The sequence below is a fragment of the Marmota marmota genome, unplaced genomic scaffold (assembly GCF_001458135.2).
Source record: "Marmota marmota marmota unplaced genomic scaffold, marMar, whole genome shotgun sequence".
Classification (NCBI taxonomy): domain Eukaryota; kingdom Metazoa; phylum Chordata; class Mammalia; order Rodentia; family Sciuridae; genus Marmota; species Marmota marmota.
In genome coordinates, this window is record NW_026000019.1 from 14,882,131 (window position 1) to 14,903,899 (window position 21,769).

The 21,769-nt window shown below is 35.2% G+C and overlaps 1 protein-coding gene across 8 annotated transcripts in view; it reads right to left on the reverse strand.

Moving 5' to 3' along the window:
* Rasal2 (RAS protein activator like 2) overlaps positions 1–21,769 on the reverse strand; it is a 338,051-nt gene that overhangs the window by 180,543 nt on the left and 135,739 nt on the right. For all 8 annotated transcript variants that reach the window (XM_015491761.2, XM_048809957.1, XM_048809956.1 and 5 more), the window contains exon 2: positions 9,256–9,383. In XM_015491761.2, coding sequence (XP_015347247.2) covers positions 9,256–9,383 — 128 coding nt within the window. The remainder of the gene's footprint in view (positions 1–9,255; positions 9,384–21,769) is intronic.

Below are 21,769 nucleotides of genomic sequence, written 5' to 3' on the forward strand. Positions count from 1 at the left end.
GCCTGTTTTGGTACCAGTACCATGCTGTTTTTGTTACTATTGCTCTGTAGTATAGTTTGAAGTCTGGTATCGCAGTACCGCCTGATTCACACTTCCTGCTTAGCATTGTTTTTGCTATTCTGGGTCGTTTATTTTTCCATATGAATTTCATGATTGCTTTCTCTATTTCTACAAGAAATTGGCATACATTTTCTATCAGAGCTTGATATATGTTTTTCCAGGACCTCCAAGCTTTGAGGGTTTCAGTTGAGAAATCAGCTGAGATCTGAATTAGTTTCTCCTATTCATAATCTGATATTTTTCTCTCAGCCTTTAAAATTCTATCCTTACTCAGTACATTAGGCATTTTTATTATAATGTGCCTTGGTGTGGGTCTGTTGTAATTTGTACATTTGGGGTCCTATAAACCTCTTGTATTTGTATTTCATTCTTTAGGTTTGGAAAATTTCCTGATATTTCATTAAAAAGATTGTGCATTCCTTTGGTTTGTATCTCCTTGCCTTCATCTATCCCAATAAATCTTGAATTTGATCTTTTCATGTTATCCCATAGTTTTTGGGATTTCCATTCATGGTCTCTTAATATCTTCTCTCCGTGGTCAACTCTATTTTGAAGATTATATATTTTGTCTTCATTGCTTGAGGTTCTGTTTTCTAAGTGATCTAGTCTGTTGGTGATATTTTCTATTGAATTTTTAATTTAGTTTATTGTTTCCTTCATTACAAGGATTTCTGCTTTTTTTCCCCCAGAATCTCTGCCTCTTTACTGAAGTGATCTTTCATTTCCTGTATTTTCTCTCTGATTTCATTTCTTATACTGTTCCTTACTTTGCAGATCAGTTTAATTATGTACATTCTAAACTCCTTCTCTGACATTTCTTCCATTGTGGTATTGATGGATTCTATTATTAGAGTATCTTGGTTTGTTTGGAGCAATTTGTTCCCTCGCTTTTTCATGTTTTTTGTGTGTCCACCCAACTAACAGTACAGATCTGAGGCAGTAGTGTTTCTACCCTGTGGACTTATAGTGTCCCTGAATGTTTCCAGTACCTCAAAGTTTAGGTGGAGGGAGGTGACAAATAATAACAACAACCAATGCAAACAATATAATGCATTAAATCAAATAGTCCCTTACTATGTCATCTACAACATTATTTATCACCATAAACAGAAATGATATAATCAGTTATTGCCTACAATAAAAACAGCAAATTTGTAAAAGGTTTTATAATTTCAAATGGTATGTACAGGGAGAGAACAGAAGTGATATAGAAATTCTTTCTGTTGAGGTTCAAAAGATTCTCAGTTTCTCAGCAGTTTTTGGTGGGGTCTGGAACACGATGCTCTACCCTCTGGATTGCTAGAGTGAGATAATCCCATAGGCAGAATTCCTAGAGGTAGGATTTAGGCTTAGGTGGGCTCCAGTCTCTTTGCTGAATGCCAATTGGTCTGGAGATTTTAAATCAGCATCCCTCCAGTGCCTAGTACTTGCTGGTTCATGCTGGAAGACTGGATGCCAAGGATCTCCCCTGGGTTCCACTCATGTGCTGAGGGACCCAATTCTTAATCCCCTACATCACCTTCAGACCCCATGTATTGGGTTCGGTCTCCAAATCCATGTCTACCCCTACCCCCACCATTCCATGTTCCCACCAGGTGTGTCTCTCCCAGACAGTCCTAACAAGCAGTCGAATTGGAGGGGCAGGGTAGACGTGGGTGGGTGTCCATGACCAGGTTTGCTAGGAATCGGCCCCCTCAGCTGCTGGACCCTTGCATGGTGACTGCAAAAATGGTTCTTCCTTTATCCTCCAAACACTGCCTGGAGAGATGATGACTTCTTTTCCCCAACATGGATATTGTGCAGTCTGTCTTTCAGGTATGCCAGGCAATGTCCTTGATCTCTAAATGCTCAGTACCCAAACATGCCTTAGCCTCCCAAAAAATGCAGTTTCCTTTAATTCCCTTATCCCTCCACTATGCTCATGGAAGGACCTCTCTGGCTGGAGTTTCTGGTCCAGCTGTGGCAGCAGCTATGCTGCCAGGTATTTTTTCCTTATTTTATTATATCCAGCCTCCTGGGTCCTTGATCTGCTTTGAGTGTCCAGTTTTAAATTCCATTAGAGGCCCCAGTTTTTTTTTTTTCTGGTTAGTTTGTTTGTTTTGTTGTTGTTATTCACCCACCTTGCTAAGAAACTACCTGTCTTCTTTCTTAGTTCCACATCACAGAGCAGCTAGGAATTTGACCTCTATTTCACCATCTTGAAAACCTCTCTAATCCTTTTGTCTTAATAAGTTGATTGTCTCAGGTATTATAGTAATAGAACACTGATTAATACAGCTTATCACAGAAAGAAAATATGGATCAGATCTCTCGAGTTTATATTATGGAAATAGACATTCTGGAATCAAAATTTATAATTTGGCTTTTGGAACATTCATTTAGTCTCAATTCATTCACCTCAATTTACTGAGAGTTTACTATGTGTCAGGAACTGTTCTAAGTATTAGGAGATATATCATTGAAGAAAACAAAATCTCTGCTCCAAAGCTTTCATTCCAGTATGAGAGAGACAATAAACGTAATAAATAACTTATATAGCATTTTAAAAAGTGGCAAATGCAACAAAAAAAATCAGAGCTAGGCAATTAGGTGAGAAGTTCTGGATTCAACTACTAGGTACATAGTCAAAGATGTCTGTGAGACACCTATACTTACATATTTATTGCAATTATTCATAAGAGCCAAGATAGGCAATAAACCTAGGTATCCATTGACAGTTAAATGGGTAAATATAACATGGGCAATGGAATACTATTCAGCTATAAACAAAAGTGAAATTTTGTCATTTAAAACAACATGGGTGGAAATGGAGGACCCTATGTTATGTGAAATAAATTAGGCACAGAAATGCACAAACACTGCAAGTTCTCATTTATATATAGAAGCTAAAAAGTTGATCTCACAGACGCAGAGAATAAAAGAGTGGTCAGCAGAGTCTGACACATTGTATACATGTATTGAAATGTTACTCTTTACCCCATAACTTATTATATGTCAATAAAAAATAACAGTATATTTTTAAAAAGATGTTCTGGATGAAGGTAGGGGAAGATATGTGATTTAAGGTGAGGGAAGTTAGTGAAGGTTGGTGATATGGAAGCAAACTGTTAAAAGAGGTGAGAAAGTAAGCTATGCAAATATCTGAAGGAAGAACATTCCTAACAGAAGGCAAAGCTAAAACTAAAGACCTGAGGCAGGAACATGTCTGATGTGTTCAAGAAATAGTGATGAAATCAGTATGTCTGGGATTAAAAGAGTTGGGGGAATTAGTGATCTTTGAAACCTGGAAGGGTAGTTACCTTTACTGGAGGATGTGAGGCATGTTGGAGAGGGCTCTCACATATCCAAATGGAGATATGCAATGGGCAGAGAGGAGGGATGAGTACATTAAGATATAAAATTAGAAATCATCAGCATTAGAAGATATCAAAAGTCATAAAATCCCCAAGGAAGTTAGGTCCCATATGAAGATCTGAAAAATGAAGAAAAATCTGTAGGAAAGACTCAGGAGGAACTGCCAGAGACGCAGGATGAAAACTAAGAAAGCATGATGTCATGTAAAGCCAAGTGATGTAAGGAAAGGAATGAGTGATGGGTAGCATTAAATGCTCCTGACAGATTAAATAAGATGAGAACTGAGAACTGATCTTTGAATTTAATAATGTGGAGGTCACTAGTGAGCTTAACAAGAGCAACTGTGTCAGAGTGGTGTGGTTTGAGGGGCTGGAGTTGTGGCTCAGTAGTAGAGCACCTGCTTAGCACAGGTGAGGCAGTGGGTTAGATCAATACAATAGTATGCTGACAGGAATGATCTGATAGAGACAAAAAAATTAAAGATGTACAAAAGGTTAGAAAGAATTACTAATGATATATCCTTGAATAGATGGACACAAGGGAGAGGCTGACCAAGACAGTGGAAATTTCAACCATAGGAGGAGAAGGAAATCAGACTTGCTGGTGAGTAAATATGGTAGACAAGCTCTCTTCTGAGTACTTCAATTTTCTCAGTGAAGCAATAAGCAAAGTAATCAGCTCTATGTAAAGATAATAAAGATGGGATTACAGGTTTGAAGAGAGAAAGGTATGAAAAAAAATCACTTTAGAAAACCATTCTGTACTGTGCTTGTCAGAGGGTGGTTCAAGATCCTGTACTGTTCTGTGAACTGTTTTGATTTGTTGTGATAAACAAAATAGTACAGAAACAGAGAAGCAGCACGCTTAGGGTCATCATTAGATCTGTTTCATAGTATAGACTTTTTTTCCACAAATAATTATTTTTTTTTTTGTAATTCTACTCCTTTTTTCCCTATGTTATGCTGAATATACTTATTGAATTTCATGTCTTAAATCTAATAAAACATTCAGGCTTGTATTTTTTATTTTGCTTTTCTTTACAATTCATTTTATTGATTATGATGAGGCAGGGTGGAGGGCCAAGAGATCTTTCACCATAGATAGATTGAGAAGAACTAATCCAATAGGGTGGGACAGTAATTGAAAATGTTTTATGATTGCCAAGCAGCACTGGGGGTTCCAATGAAGTTTGCAGCCATTAGTTCAAAGACCAGTCAGCAATGTGTGTGCTTTTCTCCAGACACATTAAGCTTCATGGATAAAGTACACATAAATACCTAAATACCCAAAATAAATCAGCTTATGAAGAGGAAGATTTATTTTGGCTCACAGTTGCAGAGGTTTCAGTTCATGGTCACTTGACCCTATTGCTTCTGGGCTTGTGGCAAGGCAGTAGATGGTGGCAGGGGTGCAGGGTAGAAGCTTATTCACCTATCCATGGCTAAGAAGCAAAGAGAGATAGGAGGGGCCAAGTTCTCACTGTCCCCTTTAAGGGCACACTCCCAGTGACTTAATTTCCTTCTACCAGTCCCCACCTACTAAAGGTTCTACCACTTCCCAATAAGCCTTTTTAGCACATTGGGCTTTGGGAGATGTTTAAGATTCAGATCATAACAAGAAAGAAGATTTGGGCTGGGGTTGTGGCTCAGTGGTAGAGCACTTGCTGAGCACATGTGAGGCCCTGGGTTTCACCCTCAGCACCAAATAAAAAATAAATAAATAAAATGAAGGTATTGTATCCAACTACAACTAAAAAATAAATATTCTTAAAAAAAAGAAGATTTAACTGAGCTATTACTTAACCAAATAAAGAAAATGAAGCAAGAGAAAGGCAAGGAAATAATATGCAAGGGAATAATTAGAATGACTGACTCTGGAATTCAGGCTGAATGAAGAGGAAAGAAAGGAAATGAGAGGTATGAGAGGCAGGAAAGTGATAGGATCAAGAGACTATAGATCTCAGAAGGATTGAAAGATTATTGAAATAAAAAATGAGCTAGAAAGAAAGGAGTGGGTCAGAGAGTAAGATGTATACTACTGAGAATATGAAGGACTTACAGCAAAAAGGTGGAATAGGGAAATTCTTAGAGGAGCAGTTGAAGGAAACTGTGTTGTAAGATTCATCTCTGCAGATATTGGGATCATAAAAATTAAGCTGTGTAGGAGTCGAGGTTGTGGCTCAGTGGTAGAGAGCTTGCCTAGCATACATGAGGCACTGGGCTCAATCTCTGGCACCACATAAAAATAAAAACAAATAAAATAAAGGTAATGTGTCCATCTACAACTAAAAAAATATTTAAAAATAAAAATTAAGCTGTGTAGATGACAGTGATGCAGAAGATCAAAATACATAGAGGAGTGACAAGATGAGGCAGGGGGACTGGAGAATAAATGAGATTCAGAGTTTGAGCATTTTAGGGAGAACCGACAGGAAGCAGCCATAAAAGGAGATAATACCTAGTTCAGGCAGCATGGTGTAAGAGTTATGGGGAAAATATCAGCCACACTTCCACAGGACTTCATGAAAGATAGTAACATTAGGAAACATTTTGGTTCTTATGAGATCAAGAATTTAAGGAACCCCTCCAGAGAAGAAGTAGAAGTGAGAAACTGATGTGACTCCATTTTTGAAAACAGCTTCTACCTCAAAGCCTGTCCAAGGAAGGGGGCGTGACCCTTGTCCTTGGAAAAACCCACAAAGCACTCCTAGGCACATAATCACCCTGCTGAGTTGTTTGTCTGCAAATAGGAGACATCTGCGGGTGCCAGGTGTCCCTGACTCAGTTACTCAGTTACGCTAGGTGAGGACTCATAGCAAACCCCCCCTCCCGCAACCACCAATCAGCATGAGACAGGGAAAATACCTGGGATGCCAGATGACCCCCCAGTAGTTTTTGGTGGTTGATAACATGTTGGGAAACCATGTAGTTTAGCACATACACTCCTCGTAGCTTAAACCAATCAGTTCAAACGAATTCCCTTCTTGTACTAACCAATCACCTCTTACCTAACTTGTTCCCGCCAGTGAATGTGCTAATCAATGTTAAGAGTTGTTTGACTTTCCCACGCGGTGTGGAATGATTTGCTGTGTGATGTTGTAACGCATAGAGTATCCCCCCAAAAAACCTATAAAATCTCACTGAACAAAAAAACCAGGACTCACTCCCTAGGACCATTGCATCAGGAACAGTTGTGAGTCCAGGCTCGAGCTTGCAATAAAGACTCTTGTGTGATTGCATCGGATTCGGCTCCTGGAGGTCTATTGGGGTCCCACGAATCTGGCATTACAGAAGAAACAGCTGATTTTGCTCAAAGGATGGTCCTTGAGTGACAGCAGGCACAGTAAAGGGTTTCAAGAGGTGGGGAAAGATGAGTGGAAGACAGCATCAGAAGGGGAAATACAGAGAATCAGAGAGAGAATGAAGTATCTGGTATAATGGTTTTCAGGTATTTAGGGCTATTTATAAAAATTGGCACAAAAGAGGATTAAAGTATATAAGAGAGACTGTTTCAGAAAATTATTTATCAGGGACAGTTATTTTAGAAGAAAAATAGGGGCCTTGGCCTAGGTGACTCAATTGCCCAGGAATATTCAATCAATGGATTATATCTCAGTTCTGGAAAAGGGATACTTCTTGATGTTCTTCTATCTATTCTTAAGCTACAGCACTAAACTAAAAAAAAAAATGTGGATGTTTTACTCAGCTTTTTGTTGCTGCGACCAAAAGACCTGAGAAGAATAATTTCTGGAGGAAAAGCTTATTTAGGGGCACATGGTTTCAGAGGTCTCAGTCCATAGACAGCTGGGGTTTGAGGTGAGGCAGAACATCATGGCAGAAAGGTGTGATGAAGAAAAGTGGCTCAAGACATTAGGATGAGGAAGCAGAGAGGAACTACAGTCGCCAGATACAAAATGTCTACTCCAAAAGCACACCCCCAATGACCACCTCCTCTTACCACACCATACCTGCATTCAGTTACTACCCAGTTACTTCCATCAGGGGATTAATTCACTGTTTGGATTAAGGCTCTCATAATCTAATCATTTCACCTCCAAACCTTCTTGTACTGTTGCACACATGAGCTTTTGGGGACACCTAATACCTAAACCACAACAGTTAGTAAGGGGGGGGGATGACAAATGATTTGTTTGTAACATTCCTTATTAAGAGAGCTGATGAAAGTTTGCTGACAGAATAGGTTTGTATAAATGAATATTTTAAATTATGTGCATATTCAAATTAGATAATAAGAAATTCTCTATACTAACATTCATTCACTTTACCAATTTTTATTATGTATCCACTCAACAGCAACACATATAAAACTGTTCTAAAAAAAGGCTGGCCTTTATTAAATTATTTTAATAAAATTAAATATAATATTCAAATTCTGGAAAAGGGTCATGGGTAGAGAGATGGTAACAAAAGGAAGAGATGTTTTTCAATGAGTAGAATAAAAGAATAAGCAAGTTCTTCGTGGAGTTACATTACCTGGACCCTTTTAAGCAAGCACTGCCTATTGAAATATGAGAACAAACTAGAACTGTTTCATTGTTATTGCCTTACCATTACCAAATTAAAACATACTCAATAAGAGAAGAAAAGACACAGGGAAAGATGAACAAGACATGAAAAAAGGAGAGTAGGAATTCACAAATGAGAATTAAGAAAATTTTCTTATTCACTGCTTCTTCCAAACACACTTTTTAGGAAGAATGACTTACTGAATGTATATTCTACCTACATCTTTCTAGTTATTTATATATTTTTGGCAATCAATCTTTCTTCTTTTAAAATCAAGTATTTTCTTCTCTTTCCCACCCATTATGCCTCTTCTTTTTTCAAGATCATAGTCATTGTTTTTATGTAGTGGAGACAGATTATTTTATGTCCATACCAAACCAGAGTGATATTAATCACCAATAGGCAAATAGAATTATTTGGATATGGAAGAACATATACACTATAATAGTTTGAGGAGTAAAGTACTAGTAGTGTAAGTTCAAGAGGAACAGAAAGTGTTCCTAAAACTTGATGTCTGTGAAGGTTAAATTCTGCCTGCCTCTCTAGACTTATGCTACTCTCCCAATCCTTTGCTCCCTTAATTATGTGCTGTATGAAACTGACCTCCATAGAACATAACAAAGCAATCTTCTCCTGCCTACAAGTTAGATTTGGCCAACAGGGACAATTGCAAAAAAAATCAGAAAGCAGCAGAAGAGAGTTAAGGTTTATTCTCTCTTCTTTCTTTCTTGGTGGCCATTTTAGTTCTGGTAAAGGCTGTGTTCTTTTTTGTGTAAACACCACAACTGTCTTGCAGCCTCTCAGACAACTACAATTCTCTGGTGTCCAGAAACCCCTCCCTTTCCCTGAAGGTCTGGGGTTATACCAGCTTTCTACTGTTCATTCATAGATACCTCACCACCCTTTGATACGTCCCTTATGCTGACCATGCCTCTGTAAACTGTTAAACTTCTTTTAATTAATAGACTGAGTATGATAACTATTTTTTTAGGAGTTAGAAAGACACAATTTCCAGTGGCTCATAGAGGGGGGCATTTGCAGGGACAGGTCTAAACTATCTAATACTCCTCATTCCAAATTTCTCAACTTACTATCTCTTTTACTGTTCCTTAGTGAAAATTCAGCACTATCCTGTGGAACTCACTCTTTCATGGCAATAGCACTTCATTATGACATTTAGCAGTCTTTAACTTATTATCCACAGTCTACAATTGCAAGAGCCCCTATTTATATAATGTAATTCATCAAAATAAAAATCAAAGCTACATAAGTTTCGGGCATTTGCTTAGAAAAGGGAAGTAGCTTTCTATCTCACCTCCTTCTCCTTGTTGAGCAACACCAACTGACTGTCTGTGAGGATGCAGTACTTCCGCTCCCATGTTGTGGTCTCAGTATAGGGTGACTGACCACAAGATAGACGATGAGTGGGTGGTCCTTTCACATCTGTGTAACAAAACAGAAAAACAAGATTCTTCAATGTCAAATTAATAAAGGTGAGTCTTTTGCCTCTTAGAGGGGGAAAAAAAAACTTATACACAAAAATTTGCCCTACAATCTACAGAGAAAATGGCTGAAACACTGTGGGGAAAACTGTTAGTATAAACTTGATACAGTAATTACACTGTACAAACGCTAAAATAATGCAAAGTTGCTTCAGAGCTAAATTGGTATTATTCAAAGTAAAAAAGATTCAAAGGTAAGAACAAAAGATATAGTGTATAGTCTATGGGAGGAAGATAAACATGTAACATTTCCACTTGAGAATGAAATATACTGGTTTTCTAGTCCAGAACTGAGAGTAGAGTTACTGGCAGACTGTCTTAAAAACAGTTTTAAGAATTGAAAATGTTTAAATAATAGCATATTACCACTAGAGGCCAGTAAGATCTTAAAAACACAGAAAATAATGCCCTCAAGGAGAGATCTGAATGTTTTACCATCATGTTTCTTAGAGGTAAAGTTACCTAATATTAAAGCAAAATGTCTCCACAATTTACAAATGCCTTAATTCCTTTTAAATGTCAACTGGTTATTATTACCTTTGCTACTTTATTTTTTTAATATTAACTGTTTACTCATTATGAGGGCTGTTGTAGAATCTGGAATATATCTTAATCTTAAATACACATTAGATCTATTAAATAAAGCATTTGACAGTTCAAAGTACCTTAAAATTACTTTAGCCACAAAAGACTAATTCCTCTCAGGAATTTACTACAGTGATTATTTTAAATGTTCTAATTATTACTATTTAGTTATTATACTAGAGAAGAACAAACCAAACAGATTGGAAAACAAATACCCATGAGGGCAGGAGAGTTGTGAATCATAAATAAGTATATTATGTCTATTACAAGAGTGTTTTTAATTCATTGTTTTCTACAGACTTTCTGTCTTGTCACATGATGATAAGTATTACTGGTACTGGCTTCAATAAATCCAAAAGATTTCCTAGTTGCCTTATAGTATAATATAAACTGGCATAATTGTACCCAGATTTCTTTAGGAAGTAAGCAACAAGTCAATAATCAGAGCAATTTGGTGGATATATCTCTACCCACATCATTTTGTGTCCAATATTATCTTCCCTGTTCCTTCTTGTGTAACTTCCCATCCTCTCTCAGTCTATCCAACTTGCATGTTTGGGGAAATTTATCAACTTCCCCAAAGATAATTCAAGGTCCAAAGAACAATAATGTTACTAGACTTTTGCTAAACATGTTACTAATTCTCAGGAACTTTTTAGTCCTGTCAATACTGATTATCTTCACATGATTTAAACAAAAAGAAAATAGGTTAAATTTTTAATCACAATGTGCTTATTTCTGGAGTCAAAAACTAAGACAACTTCAACACAGAGAGATGCACCCATTTAATGTGGAAATATACTGGTTTTGTAGCCCAGACTAGTTTTTATTCAAGTGACTAACTTTATTGTGTAAGTTAGCCATGGATACTCTGTCTATAAAAATTAGAGCACAAGATATTGTATTTGTAGCATAAACCAACTTTCCTGACAAAATATAAATCTGCATCAACACTGAATTTAAGGAAACCTAAATTCCTTTCTTTGTATGATCTTGAATAACTCTATTAAAGCCTCACTATAATGTTCTCCCTTTGTCCAATTTGAATTTTGTTGTAATTTACTCGGGGTACTATGAAAAACAAGACAACATATCATAAAACATTCTTGGACCTTGAACAATTTGTCTCCAGTGCCAAATCTAGTACAAAATAGGAAGCAATTAAATAAGGACCAATGCCTCTATATTTTTAAATTTTTTTTCTCTAAATGGAGAGATTGATTAATCATCCAGTAAGTGGCATGATTTCATCTGTTTTTTCTACCTCTATATAATTCCCACTTTTCAATCATTTGATAAGAATACATGGAAGAAAAAAGACAAAATAAGCTATTATTTTTGTTCTATTTAGCACTTTTGGGTTAGATATAAGAAGCACTTTAATAATATAAGACTTTAAAGTAATCTACAGATTTAATTTACTCATTTTATCATGTCCTCATTTCCTTAGCCAATTAAAGGTCTAATAGCACATAAGCAAGGCCTACATGCTGGGATTATATGAACAGGATAACCTCAGATTTTTGCCCTATTTTACCTTATCAATGCTTCCAATCTTTATGCTCTAGTGACTTACTTCTAATTTCTGGTTTCCAATTATTTTTAGTATCTAAAATTCACAAGAGAAAAGATAATAACAGAAATAAAAAGAAGTATCTTAATAGCTAAATTAGAACAAATTTAGATTTGTTCAATCCCTCCCCTATGAGAATACTAAGGACATTACATGCTGACCTCATTACAAAAATTAAATAACCTTAGAAACATTTTAAAAATCAGAGGTAACTCAACAGATCCTTTAGAAGGCACTCCTTTAAACTAGATATTTTTCTGTAGATGAACAGTTCAAGGTTGGTTTGTTTGGGTTTTTTTATCTCAAGATTTCTTGAAATTCTTGAAAATTATTGAGAACTTCAAAGGGGGTTTGTTTACGTGGGTCATATCAATATTTAACATATTTGAAATTAAAACAAATCTTAGAAATATGTATTCATTTAAAAATAACAAACTTACTACATATTAACACAAAGGTACATTTTAATGAAATGTTAACAATTTTCCAAAAAAAGTGATTCTTCACATTTTTGCATATATCTTTAAAGACAGCTTGATTATTTCTGTTTTCTATTATCTATTGATTGTTTTAGTTTTATGCGGTTGATGTATAATAATAAGACTGAGCAAGACTGTCTCAAAGAGTTGGAAAAGATAAAAGTATTTTAACATAATTATTGATATTCTTTAATATAGTACCAAAACTCAATAAGCATCTGCCTTTAAAGGTCAGTGCAATGTGGAATCTGAAACCACATTAATGGACTGTGCATATTATTTTATTCAAAATCAGTTGTCTACCTCCTCCTTTGACTGGCTCTTTTACCCCATATGTATGAGATTTTAACCATCATACACTGGAATCACTTAGAAAATATTAGTTAACTCAGATTTGCAGATCTTCCAAATGTTGCAACTTTTCATTATGTACTATCAAAAAAAAAAAAAAAATCACAGGCCTAAATCTTCCCCCAAATCTTGATCTCATCAGAAATGTCTTTCAATACTGAGAAGCTGTCAAACTTAAGGTGGCGGATATGAGTTCTCCAAAATTCTAATTTTCATTTTAGTCATAAATTTTATCTTTAGCAATAAATACTGCTGGTTGTTTCCCCAGAAGTGGCAGGTATGCCTCTTTTTTTCCAGAAAATGTCTGCCACATAGCAAACACAGAATAACCATAATCTGTCTTTCAGTTTTATTATAAAAATAGCTTAGGGGTTGGGGTGGTAGCTCAGTGGTACAGCACCTGCCTAGCATGTGTAAGGCACTGGGTTCGATTCTCAGCACTGCATATAAATAAATAAAATAAAGATCCATTGACATCACACACACACACACACACACACACACACACACACACATTATACAATAGCTTAAACCTTATAGAACAGGGGCTCCTGGAGTTCCAGGGCTTCACAGATCACACATTAAAAACCATTGCTTAGACAATAAGACCTTAATGAAGGATTCTAAGAAAATCTGGTCATATACTAGGAGTGGTGGCACATGCCTGTATATCCCAGCTATATCAGAGGCTGAGGCAAGAGGACCCAACTTCAAAGTCAATCTGGACAACATAGCAAGACTTTGTCTCAAAATAAAAAAATTTAAAAACGGTTGAGGGACACAATGAGGGGGTTGGAGAATAGAAGTTCACTAGATTCAAAGGGGAATGAAGGGAAGGGATGGGGGATGAGAATAGGAAAGACAGTCGAATGAATCACATACAACTTTTGTATTTTCTTATATGAATACATGACCTGTGTAACTCCACATCATGTACAATCACAAAAATGGGAAGTTATACTCCATGTATGTACAATATGTCAAAATACATTTTACTGTCATGAATAACTAAAAAGAACAAATAAGAATGTTTTTAAAAAATGGTTGAAGTTGTAATTCAATGGTAAAGTGATTGCCTATACCTGTGAGGCCCTGGGTTCTGTCCCTAGTACTGGAAGGAAGGCATGGAGAGAGGAAGAGAGAGAGGAAGGGAAAAAGAGATGGAGAGAAGGAGGGAGGAAGGAAGGGAGGGAGAAAAATTCAGCCATATTTTATAAGATGAAGTAAGTGGGGAGAAGATCAGAGGTCTTAATAAATGGAAGACTAATGTGATTAAGGGATGATTAGAATTTGCACTAAATTGGTCACTGTAAAAATAATAAGGAAGGGACCATGTGAGCCAGATTTTGAATACCAATCAACAAGTAGACTAGTAACTCTAGTTGAGGTAAAGGAATAGCACAAAAGAGATCAGAGAATAAAATCGCAAGTACTATAAATACAAATTGATGGATGCTCATTAAGTAGGTTGTGTAACCATAATTCTACTTTAGTATTAGCAAGAAAGTCCACAACAGATAGTTTTCCCAAAAAAAAAGGAATAAAACTCATTTAAAGGATGAGCTAAACTGTGGAGTCAACCTAGATGCCTTTCAGAGGATGAATGGATTAAAAAATGTGGCATATATACACAGTGAAATCCATTATTTCCAACTAATTTTCAAAACAGCATTCAAAATCCTAGGTTATTTAGTATATGAATAAAATCAAACGCTAGGCCCCTTCAAATCAATATAAACTGAATAACTACTTGGTAAGGAAACAATAACAACAGATCTCTCTTACGTTAACCCTTCCTTGTGATGGGAGCTAAAAGTAGCATCATGGTCTGACACAAGATGATGATGAAGCAAATTATATGACAGAACTGAACATTCCACTACACATGTATAAAAATAACTTTTTTCAGAAGCAAACTGTCTCTTTCAGAATCAGGAAAGTATCAAAAGATTTACAATAGAAAAGTAAATAAGGAGATCTGACTAAAAGCAGAAATAGGGGTAAGCAGGAAAGGAAACATATATGGCCCAAATAAGGAGACTGTCAAAGGAAAAAAAATGCTTGGGAAACCTTTTTTACTTTTTAGAATCTTATAGTCAAGGACCTGAACAGACACTTCTCAGAAGATGATGTACAATCAGTCAACAAATATATGAAAAAATGTTCATCATCTCTAGCAGTTAGAAATGCAAATCAAAACTACTCTAAGATATCATCGCACTCCAGTCACAATGGCAGCTATTATGAAGACAAACAACAGTAAGTGTTGGTGAAGATGTGGGGAAAAAGGCACACTCATACACTGCTGGTGGGACTGCAAATTGGTGCAGCCAATATGGAAAGCAGTATGGAGATTCCTTGGAAATCTGGGAATGGAACCACCATTTGACCCAGCTATCCCTCTCCTCGATCTATACCCAAAGGACTTAAAAACAGCATACTACAGGGACACAGCCACATCAATGTTTACAGCAGCACAATTCACAATAGCTAAACTGTGGAGCCAACCTAGATGCCCTTCGGTGGATGAATGGATTAAAAAATGTGGCATATATACACAATGGAATTTTACTCAGCAATAAAAGAGAATAAAATCATGACATTTGCAGGTAAATGGATGGCGTTGGAGAAGATAATGCTAAATGAAGTTAGCCAATCCCCCAAAATCAAAATGCCTAATGTTTTCTCTGATATAAGGAGGCTGACTCATAGTGGGGTAGGGAGGGGGAGCATGGAAGGATTAGATGAATTCTAAATAGAGAAGAGGGGTGGGAGGGAAAGGGAGGGGGCAAGAGATTAGCAAGGATGGTAGAATGTGATGGACATCATTATCCAAAGTACATGTATGAAGACATGAATTGGATGTCAACATACTTTATGTACAAACAGAGATATGAAAAATTGTGGTATGTATATGTAATAAGAATTGTAATGAAAAAAGTACATGTATAAAGACATGAATTGGAGTGAACATACTTTATATACAAAGATATGAAAAATTATGCTCTATATGTGTAATAAGAATTGTAATGCATTCCGCTGTCGTGTATTTAAAAAAATAAAATCAATTTAAAAAATCGTACAGCTCCTTAGAAGTTAATCTGAGTTTTTGAATCACACTATTTACTAGGCCACTTTTTTTTTTTTTTTGGGTATGGGGGTTGAACCCAGGCACATTTTATCACTGAGTTACATACCCAGCCCTTTTTATTTTTTGAGACAGGGTCTCACTGAATTGTTAAGGCTGGCCTCAAACTTGTGTTCCTCCTGCCTCAGCCTCCCAAGTCACTAGGATTACAGATGTGTGCCACTGCACCCAGTGCTGCATTTTTTTTTAATTCTGATAAATAAAATGCAACTGGTAAAATCCTGAGCCTATTTATCACTTTTCAGAGCAAGGTTTACAGAATTCTTATAGCGAATCCTCCAGTTAATACAAACCATAACATTTCGTTCAGTCTTGATAGCCTTCCAATTCTTAATGGTATCCTTAAAACACAAACATACACACAAACAAAATTTTGGGAAATCTATCTATTTAGGGGAGACTTTAATACATCAAAAAGGGAAACACATTTTCAAAAATTAATTGGCATAAACTGTGGAAATTTGAACTGCTGTGGAAAGACAGATTTATCCTTTCATATATTTGTTTTTATTCCTACACCAGAGTTAACCTGGCTTTAGAAATGGCAAATTCTTCTGAACTCTAAAATTTCAATGACCAGATTTGTTTGGTCAGAACTCAAAGTATAAGACTTGTAAAGACTCAGAATTAGAATGACCACATTATACAAGCAAAAACATGTAAATAACTAAAACATATTATTACCTACATATTTTAAATTGCTAAAACAGTAATTGCTTTAAATACATACTTTCTTGTAACTAAAATAATGTTCAAAACAGTTTTAATAGATATTCATGATTAATATAATTCATAGGACAATTTACAAGATATATTTTTAATGGAAGTTATTTTTCTCATAAACAATAAAATCCTTGTCCTTGCTATACAGCTTTAAAAATATGGCATATATCTGGATATCTTCTATAGGCAATTTTTGCTACAGTAGAAGAAATAATGTTAAAAGTTCTCCTATGGAGAGAATTCTCAACAATGACAATGACTGTAATATGCTGCTGAGGAACAGACCACAGTATAGGAGATACAGACCACAGTATAGGAGATATAACCAAACTAGTTTATAAATGTATTGATTCTGTCTGCTTAAGATCTAATAGAGCTGCCATCAAATTAATATCATTCTTAAAGCACAAAAAGGAATGGCAAACCTATACAGGTCATTAAAAAATAGTTCAATGTTACTTATTTTATTTCTAAATTTCTTTATACCATCAATATGTATCATAATGTCAAGGGGAAAATCCCCTATTACCAGAATAACAAATTTTTTCTTAGACTGATAACTATCCAACACACATTGTCTATGAACTTTGCTTTGTCCTGACAGCCAGTGTACCTTTGGAATGGCAAATTACATCACAATTCGTGCAAATCAATGGTCCCAGTAAATTTAAATTTAACCACATGCACCTTGATCAATAATAAGGATACCAATTAAGGATTCAGTGTGTTTATATAAAATCATTAGGTTTTGTTTGGCTTTTTCATCCTTGCATTACAAATTCACTATGAGACTTTAACTGTTTGTTAAAATAAATTTATATCGTGTCTTTTAACTTCAGTGAACCATTTCAGTCTTCTCCTTAACTATAGAGATTTAATTTCCATGCTACTTGATTAATAGTGCCTAGTCGATAAATCCCCTATGCTCACCATCACCCTTCTTAAGAGAAAGAGAGGGAAGAGAGAAGATAGTTTACTTCTCTCTGTTCAGTAGTTTTCTTTAGTCTAACATCTGTCAAGAGTTCCTCTGCAGCTTCCCTCAAGTCCCAACAGCACAATTCACCACTGCACTTCTAATTCTGCTCTCTCACAGGATAGAATGAGTTATCTGACAACAGAGTAATATATTCCTTGAAGGTATAACTTAGAGTAGGCAATCACATGTTTGACAAAGATGTGATTGCCTACTCTAAGACAAAACTTCTCTTTTGAGAAGAGCTCCGTTTAGTTTGCTAAAATGCCACTGCAAAGTCATTTAATATTTAATGAACTTCTTAGTACATTTATATACAGTATATAGTATATCCTATACAAGTTATACTCTCTCTATACTACAAACATTACGGTAAGTAAACAAAGACAATAATTTATTAAAGATACACAATGAATGCAAAGGACAATGAGAATAAAGTTAAATACACAGCTTTTTAAAACTAGCACCACTATCATAGTTGTCTTCATTTTTTTCTCACAAATGGATAAAATTCATAGGCATAATGCATGAGGATGGCCAAGATTATGTTTTCTCTCTTTTCATTTTTTGTCTATCATTCATTCATCTTTATCATTTCTATCTTTTCTTCTAAGTTAGAGCTTCCATAATTCTCCAAGGTTTACCTACTTTCCATATGCTTTTCCATTATCTTAGAAGACATTAAAATTGTACAAAACCTTTAACAATATCACAAAACAGTCCCTTTTGGGAAAAAAAAAACAGTTGATACATGACAATACACCTACTTCATACATATTTTCTTATCCAGATTTATCAGCAACTTAAATATTGGCTCAAATACACACAGGGGTGTTAGTAAAAATTAATTGTATAGTCAATTTTAGGTTAAAAATGTCTAAGCCATTATTGAAAATATTTGAATAATGAGTTCAGATGTCAAGGGATAAATTTACATTACAGAGAATAAAGAGAGAAGAGTGAAGATAAAAAAGAAATGGTGATTTGGAATGCTCATCCATATTTATTTATTTATTTATTTATTTATTTATTTATTTATTTATTTATTTATTTGTAGCTGGACACAATATCTTTATTTTTATGTGGTGCTGGGGATCGAAACCAGTGCCTCACACGTGCTAGGCAGGCATTCTACCTCCGAGCCACAGCCCCAGCGAGGATCAGGTAGAAGAAAATACAAAGGTCTTCAGGAAAAGACGCAAAGGAGGGCAAAAGGGACTTTCTTTAGGATACAATGTAGATTTGAAAGCTACCTTTGAGATCAATAAATAATACTTCCTCAAATCAGATTAATAAAATGAGGTTTGAAATTATAAAACACTTAGCACAATTATCTTAGAATTTAGTTATTCTTGGGTAAAATCTAGATTTTTTTCTAGCATATCAACAGAGCCTCTTCTTGATTTTCTTTTTGTTTTTAATGTTTACTTGTTTACTTTTAATTCTGTATTTATTTATTCTGCACAAAACACTTAAATCTGGTGTTATGACAATAAACAAACCTATTCACTGGACTTAAAGAACTTAAAGTCAAATAGTATACAATCAGTATACAATTAAATTAGAACAGTTTTGATTTAAAAAAAAAAAAAACAGTATCAAGAAGTAGTACAGGACACCTGAGAGATTTAATAAGAGCAATGGACCTAACCTGGGGCAATATTACAGTTGGGAAAACAGGAGGTAGTAGAAGGGAGTACAAATATTAGGCATTTCATGCAAATGAAACAAGGAACCAAAAACCCTGAGGAAAAAAGTAGTCCTATGAAGCACATGGCATAAGAAACTAACTGCAGAGATAAGAGACTGGTGAAACAGCCTGAGGCAAGATCATACAGAAATCCATAACCCAGTTACATTTATACAACTAAATTGAGCTTTTATATATTAAAACACAATAGCAGAAAGGAAAAAGCAAAATTTAATAGCAAAATTCAGAAAACAGAACAAAAAGACAAAGTGAAGGAAAAGAAAAAATTGAGATGAGAAAATTGAGAGCCAATCCAAGATGGTTAAGACAAAAATATTAGAAAAGGAAAAAATAGGAATGAGAAAAACATTAGTGAAACTTCTCAGTACTAAAGGATATGAGCTTTCAGATTGAAATCCACTGAGTGCCCAGAAAATCTGATGAAAACAGACACCTAACAAAATACATCCCAAGAAAAAACATCCTACATTCAAAACATCAGAAATAAGAAAGGATCTGAACTTCTCAATAGTAGCACAGGAACTGCAAGACAATGGAAAGAGTTCAAAGTTCTGAAAGAACAGTATTTCCAAGCTGGTTTATTCACTTAGCCAAACTAACAATCAACTGTGATGATAAAAATATTTCAGATATTCAAGGCCTCAAAAATTTTACCTACTACATATTGTTCTCAGGAAGCTATTATAGGATAATTTACTTCAAAATAAATCAAAATAAGGGGTATCTTTTTCTGTTTAGGCTTCCCACAAAGTATCATTCCTGGGGTGACTTGACACATTTATTTTCATATAGTTCCAGAGATGGCAAGTCCAAGATAAAGGTATCAACCAAGTTGGTTCCTAATGTGTGCTCACTTACTGGTTTGTAAAGACTGCCTTCCCATTCTATCCTCATATGGGGAGGAGAGAGAGAACTCTGGTGTCTCTAGCTTTTTTTTTTTAAATAAGGGCACCAACAATGTGGAATTAGGGTTCTACCTTTAGGACCTCCTCATAGGACTATTTCCAAATATAATCACATTGGGAGAGAGGGGTCCAACATAAAATAACTTTAGGGCAGATACAAATTCAGGCCACACCAGGGAACAAATCAAGAAAACAAAAAGTATACTATATTTAAAAACAGGTCCTCAAAAACAGAAGAGAAGCAAAGAATATCTCAAAAATGTTGATGAAGATAAACAGAAGGTTGATAACTGTCCACCAGACAAAAATAGCCCAGAATGGAGCAGTGCAACTAGAGAGATTGATGCTCTAAAGGCTTATGTCTCTGTGGCATATTTGACACTACTATAGGATATGCCTGAACTAAACAAGGAATTTTTTTTTTTTTTTTAAGGGAAGAAAGATCCAGGAAACCGTCAATCTGACCTAAGAGGAAGGCACAAAGAATTTCAAGAATGGCAGCAGAAGAAACTTCTAAGAGGTCAGTTACCCAGGAAAATAGGCCTAAATGTCAGACCAGGAGGTATCCATGAAGAATGTCTCCAAGAAAAAAACAAAAAAACAAAATAATACTTCATCTGATAATTTCCCTCATATTACTGACCTTGGGTCCAAGTGTGCTACAGGAATACAGAAAGGTATAAAAATAATAATAGATACAAAGAAAACTGAACAAATAAAAAAAGAAAGGCAATTATTGACTGCAGAAAAGAACCCCAAAAAAGTAAGAAAGGAAAAATAATAATGACATTCAACCATGCCCAGTATATAGCATAATAATATAAGCAGTGAATACTGATTAAAACAAAACAACCAAACAAAACGAAATTAATAGTAAAGGGGTTAGGATGGTCTTGTGTGACAGCTAAATCCTCATCCACCATAATAGAAAACCAATAAAAAGGTCTAAAATTGATGATGAATAAAAAAGCAGCTATATATGAATATCATTTAGGATTAAGGTAAGTGTATAAAATACCAGAATAAAAAAGATAGAAAGGTCAAATTTCTTGCCTCGGAAAGGGGAAACATCAATGGGAGAAACTACTATGATATGGAAGGAAATGTACAGACTACTCAGGTTCAGGTAGAAAAAAGACTGTACAACAAAACGTAGTGTAAACAGTATAGAGGAAGAAAGCAAGAATGAGTAGGAAAAGAAGGGGGCAGGCAATCCAATTGGAAAATGTACAAAAGACTTAAACACTCATTTCACACACACAAAAAAAATTATCCAAAGATATACACTTAACATACAAAAAAGAAGCTTAACTTCATTAGTCATTGGGGGAAAAAAATTAAAACCATAGTTAGATATTACTACACACCCACAAAAATGGCTAAGCGAAAAAGATGCTAAGTATTGGTGAGAATGTGGAGACTTCTAGTGTAAACTGGCACAATCACTTTGGAAAACTGTTTGATGGTATTTATTAAAACTAGACAGATATACCTAGTAATTCCACTCCTAGATTATAACAGCAAAATGTAGATACACATTCACCAAAAACGTCTACAAGGATACAGAGAGAATTATTCATAATAAACAAAACTAGAAGTAATCCAAAATGAAAACCAATATTAAATAGATAAATTTTAGTGACTCAAAAAATGGAATACTAAATACCAATAAGAATGAAAGAACTATAAACTATACATAACAATATTTATCACTCTTACAAATAAAATGCTGAACAAAGAAGACATAACAATGTATGAGTTTGCTTATATAAAGCTCAAATTTGGATAAAACTGATTTACAGCATTAAAGGACAGCATATAGTTACTCTTTGGTGGTGTAGTGTTTGGCACAGGGCTTAAAAGTGGGATTTTGGGATGC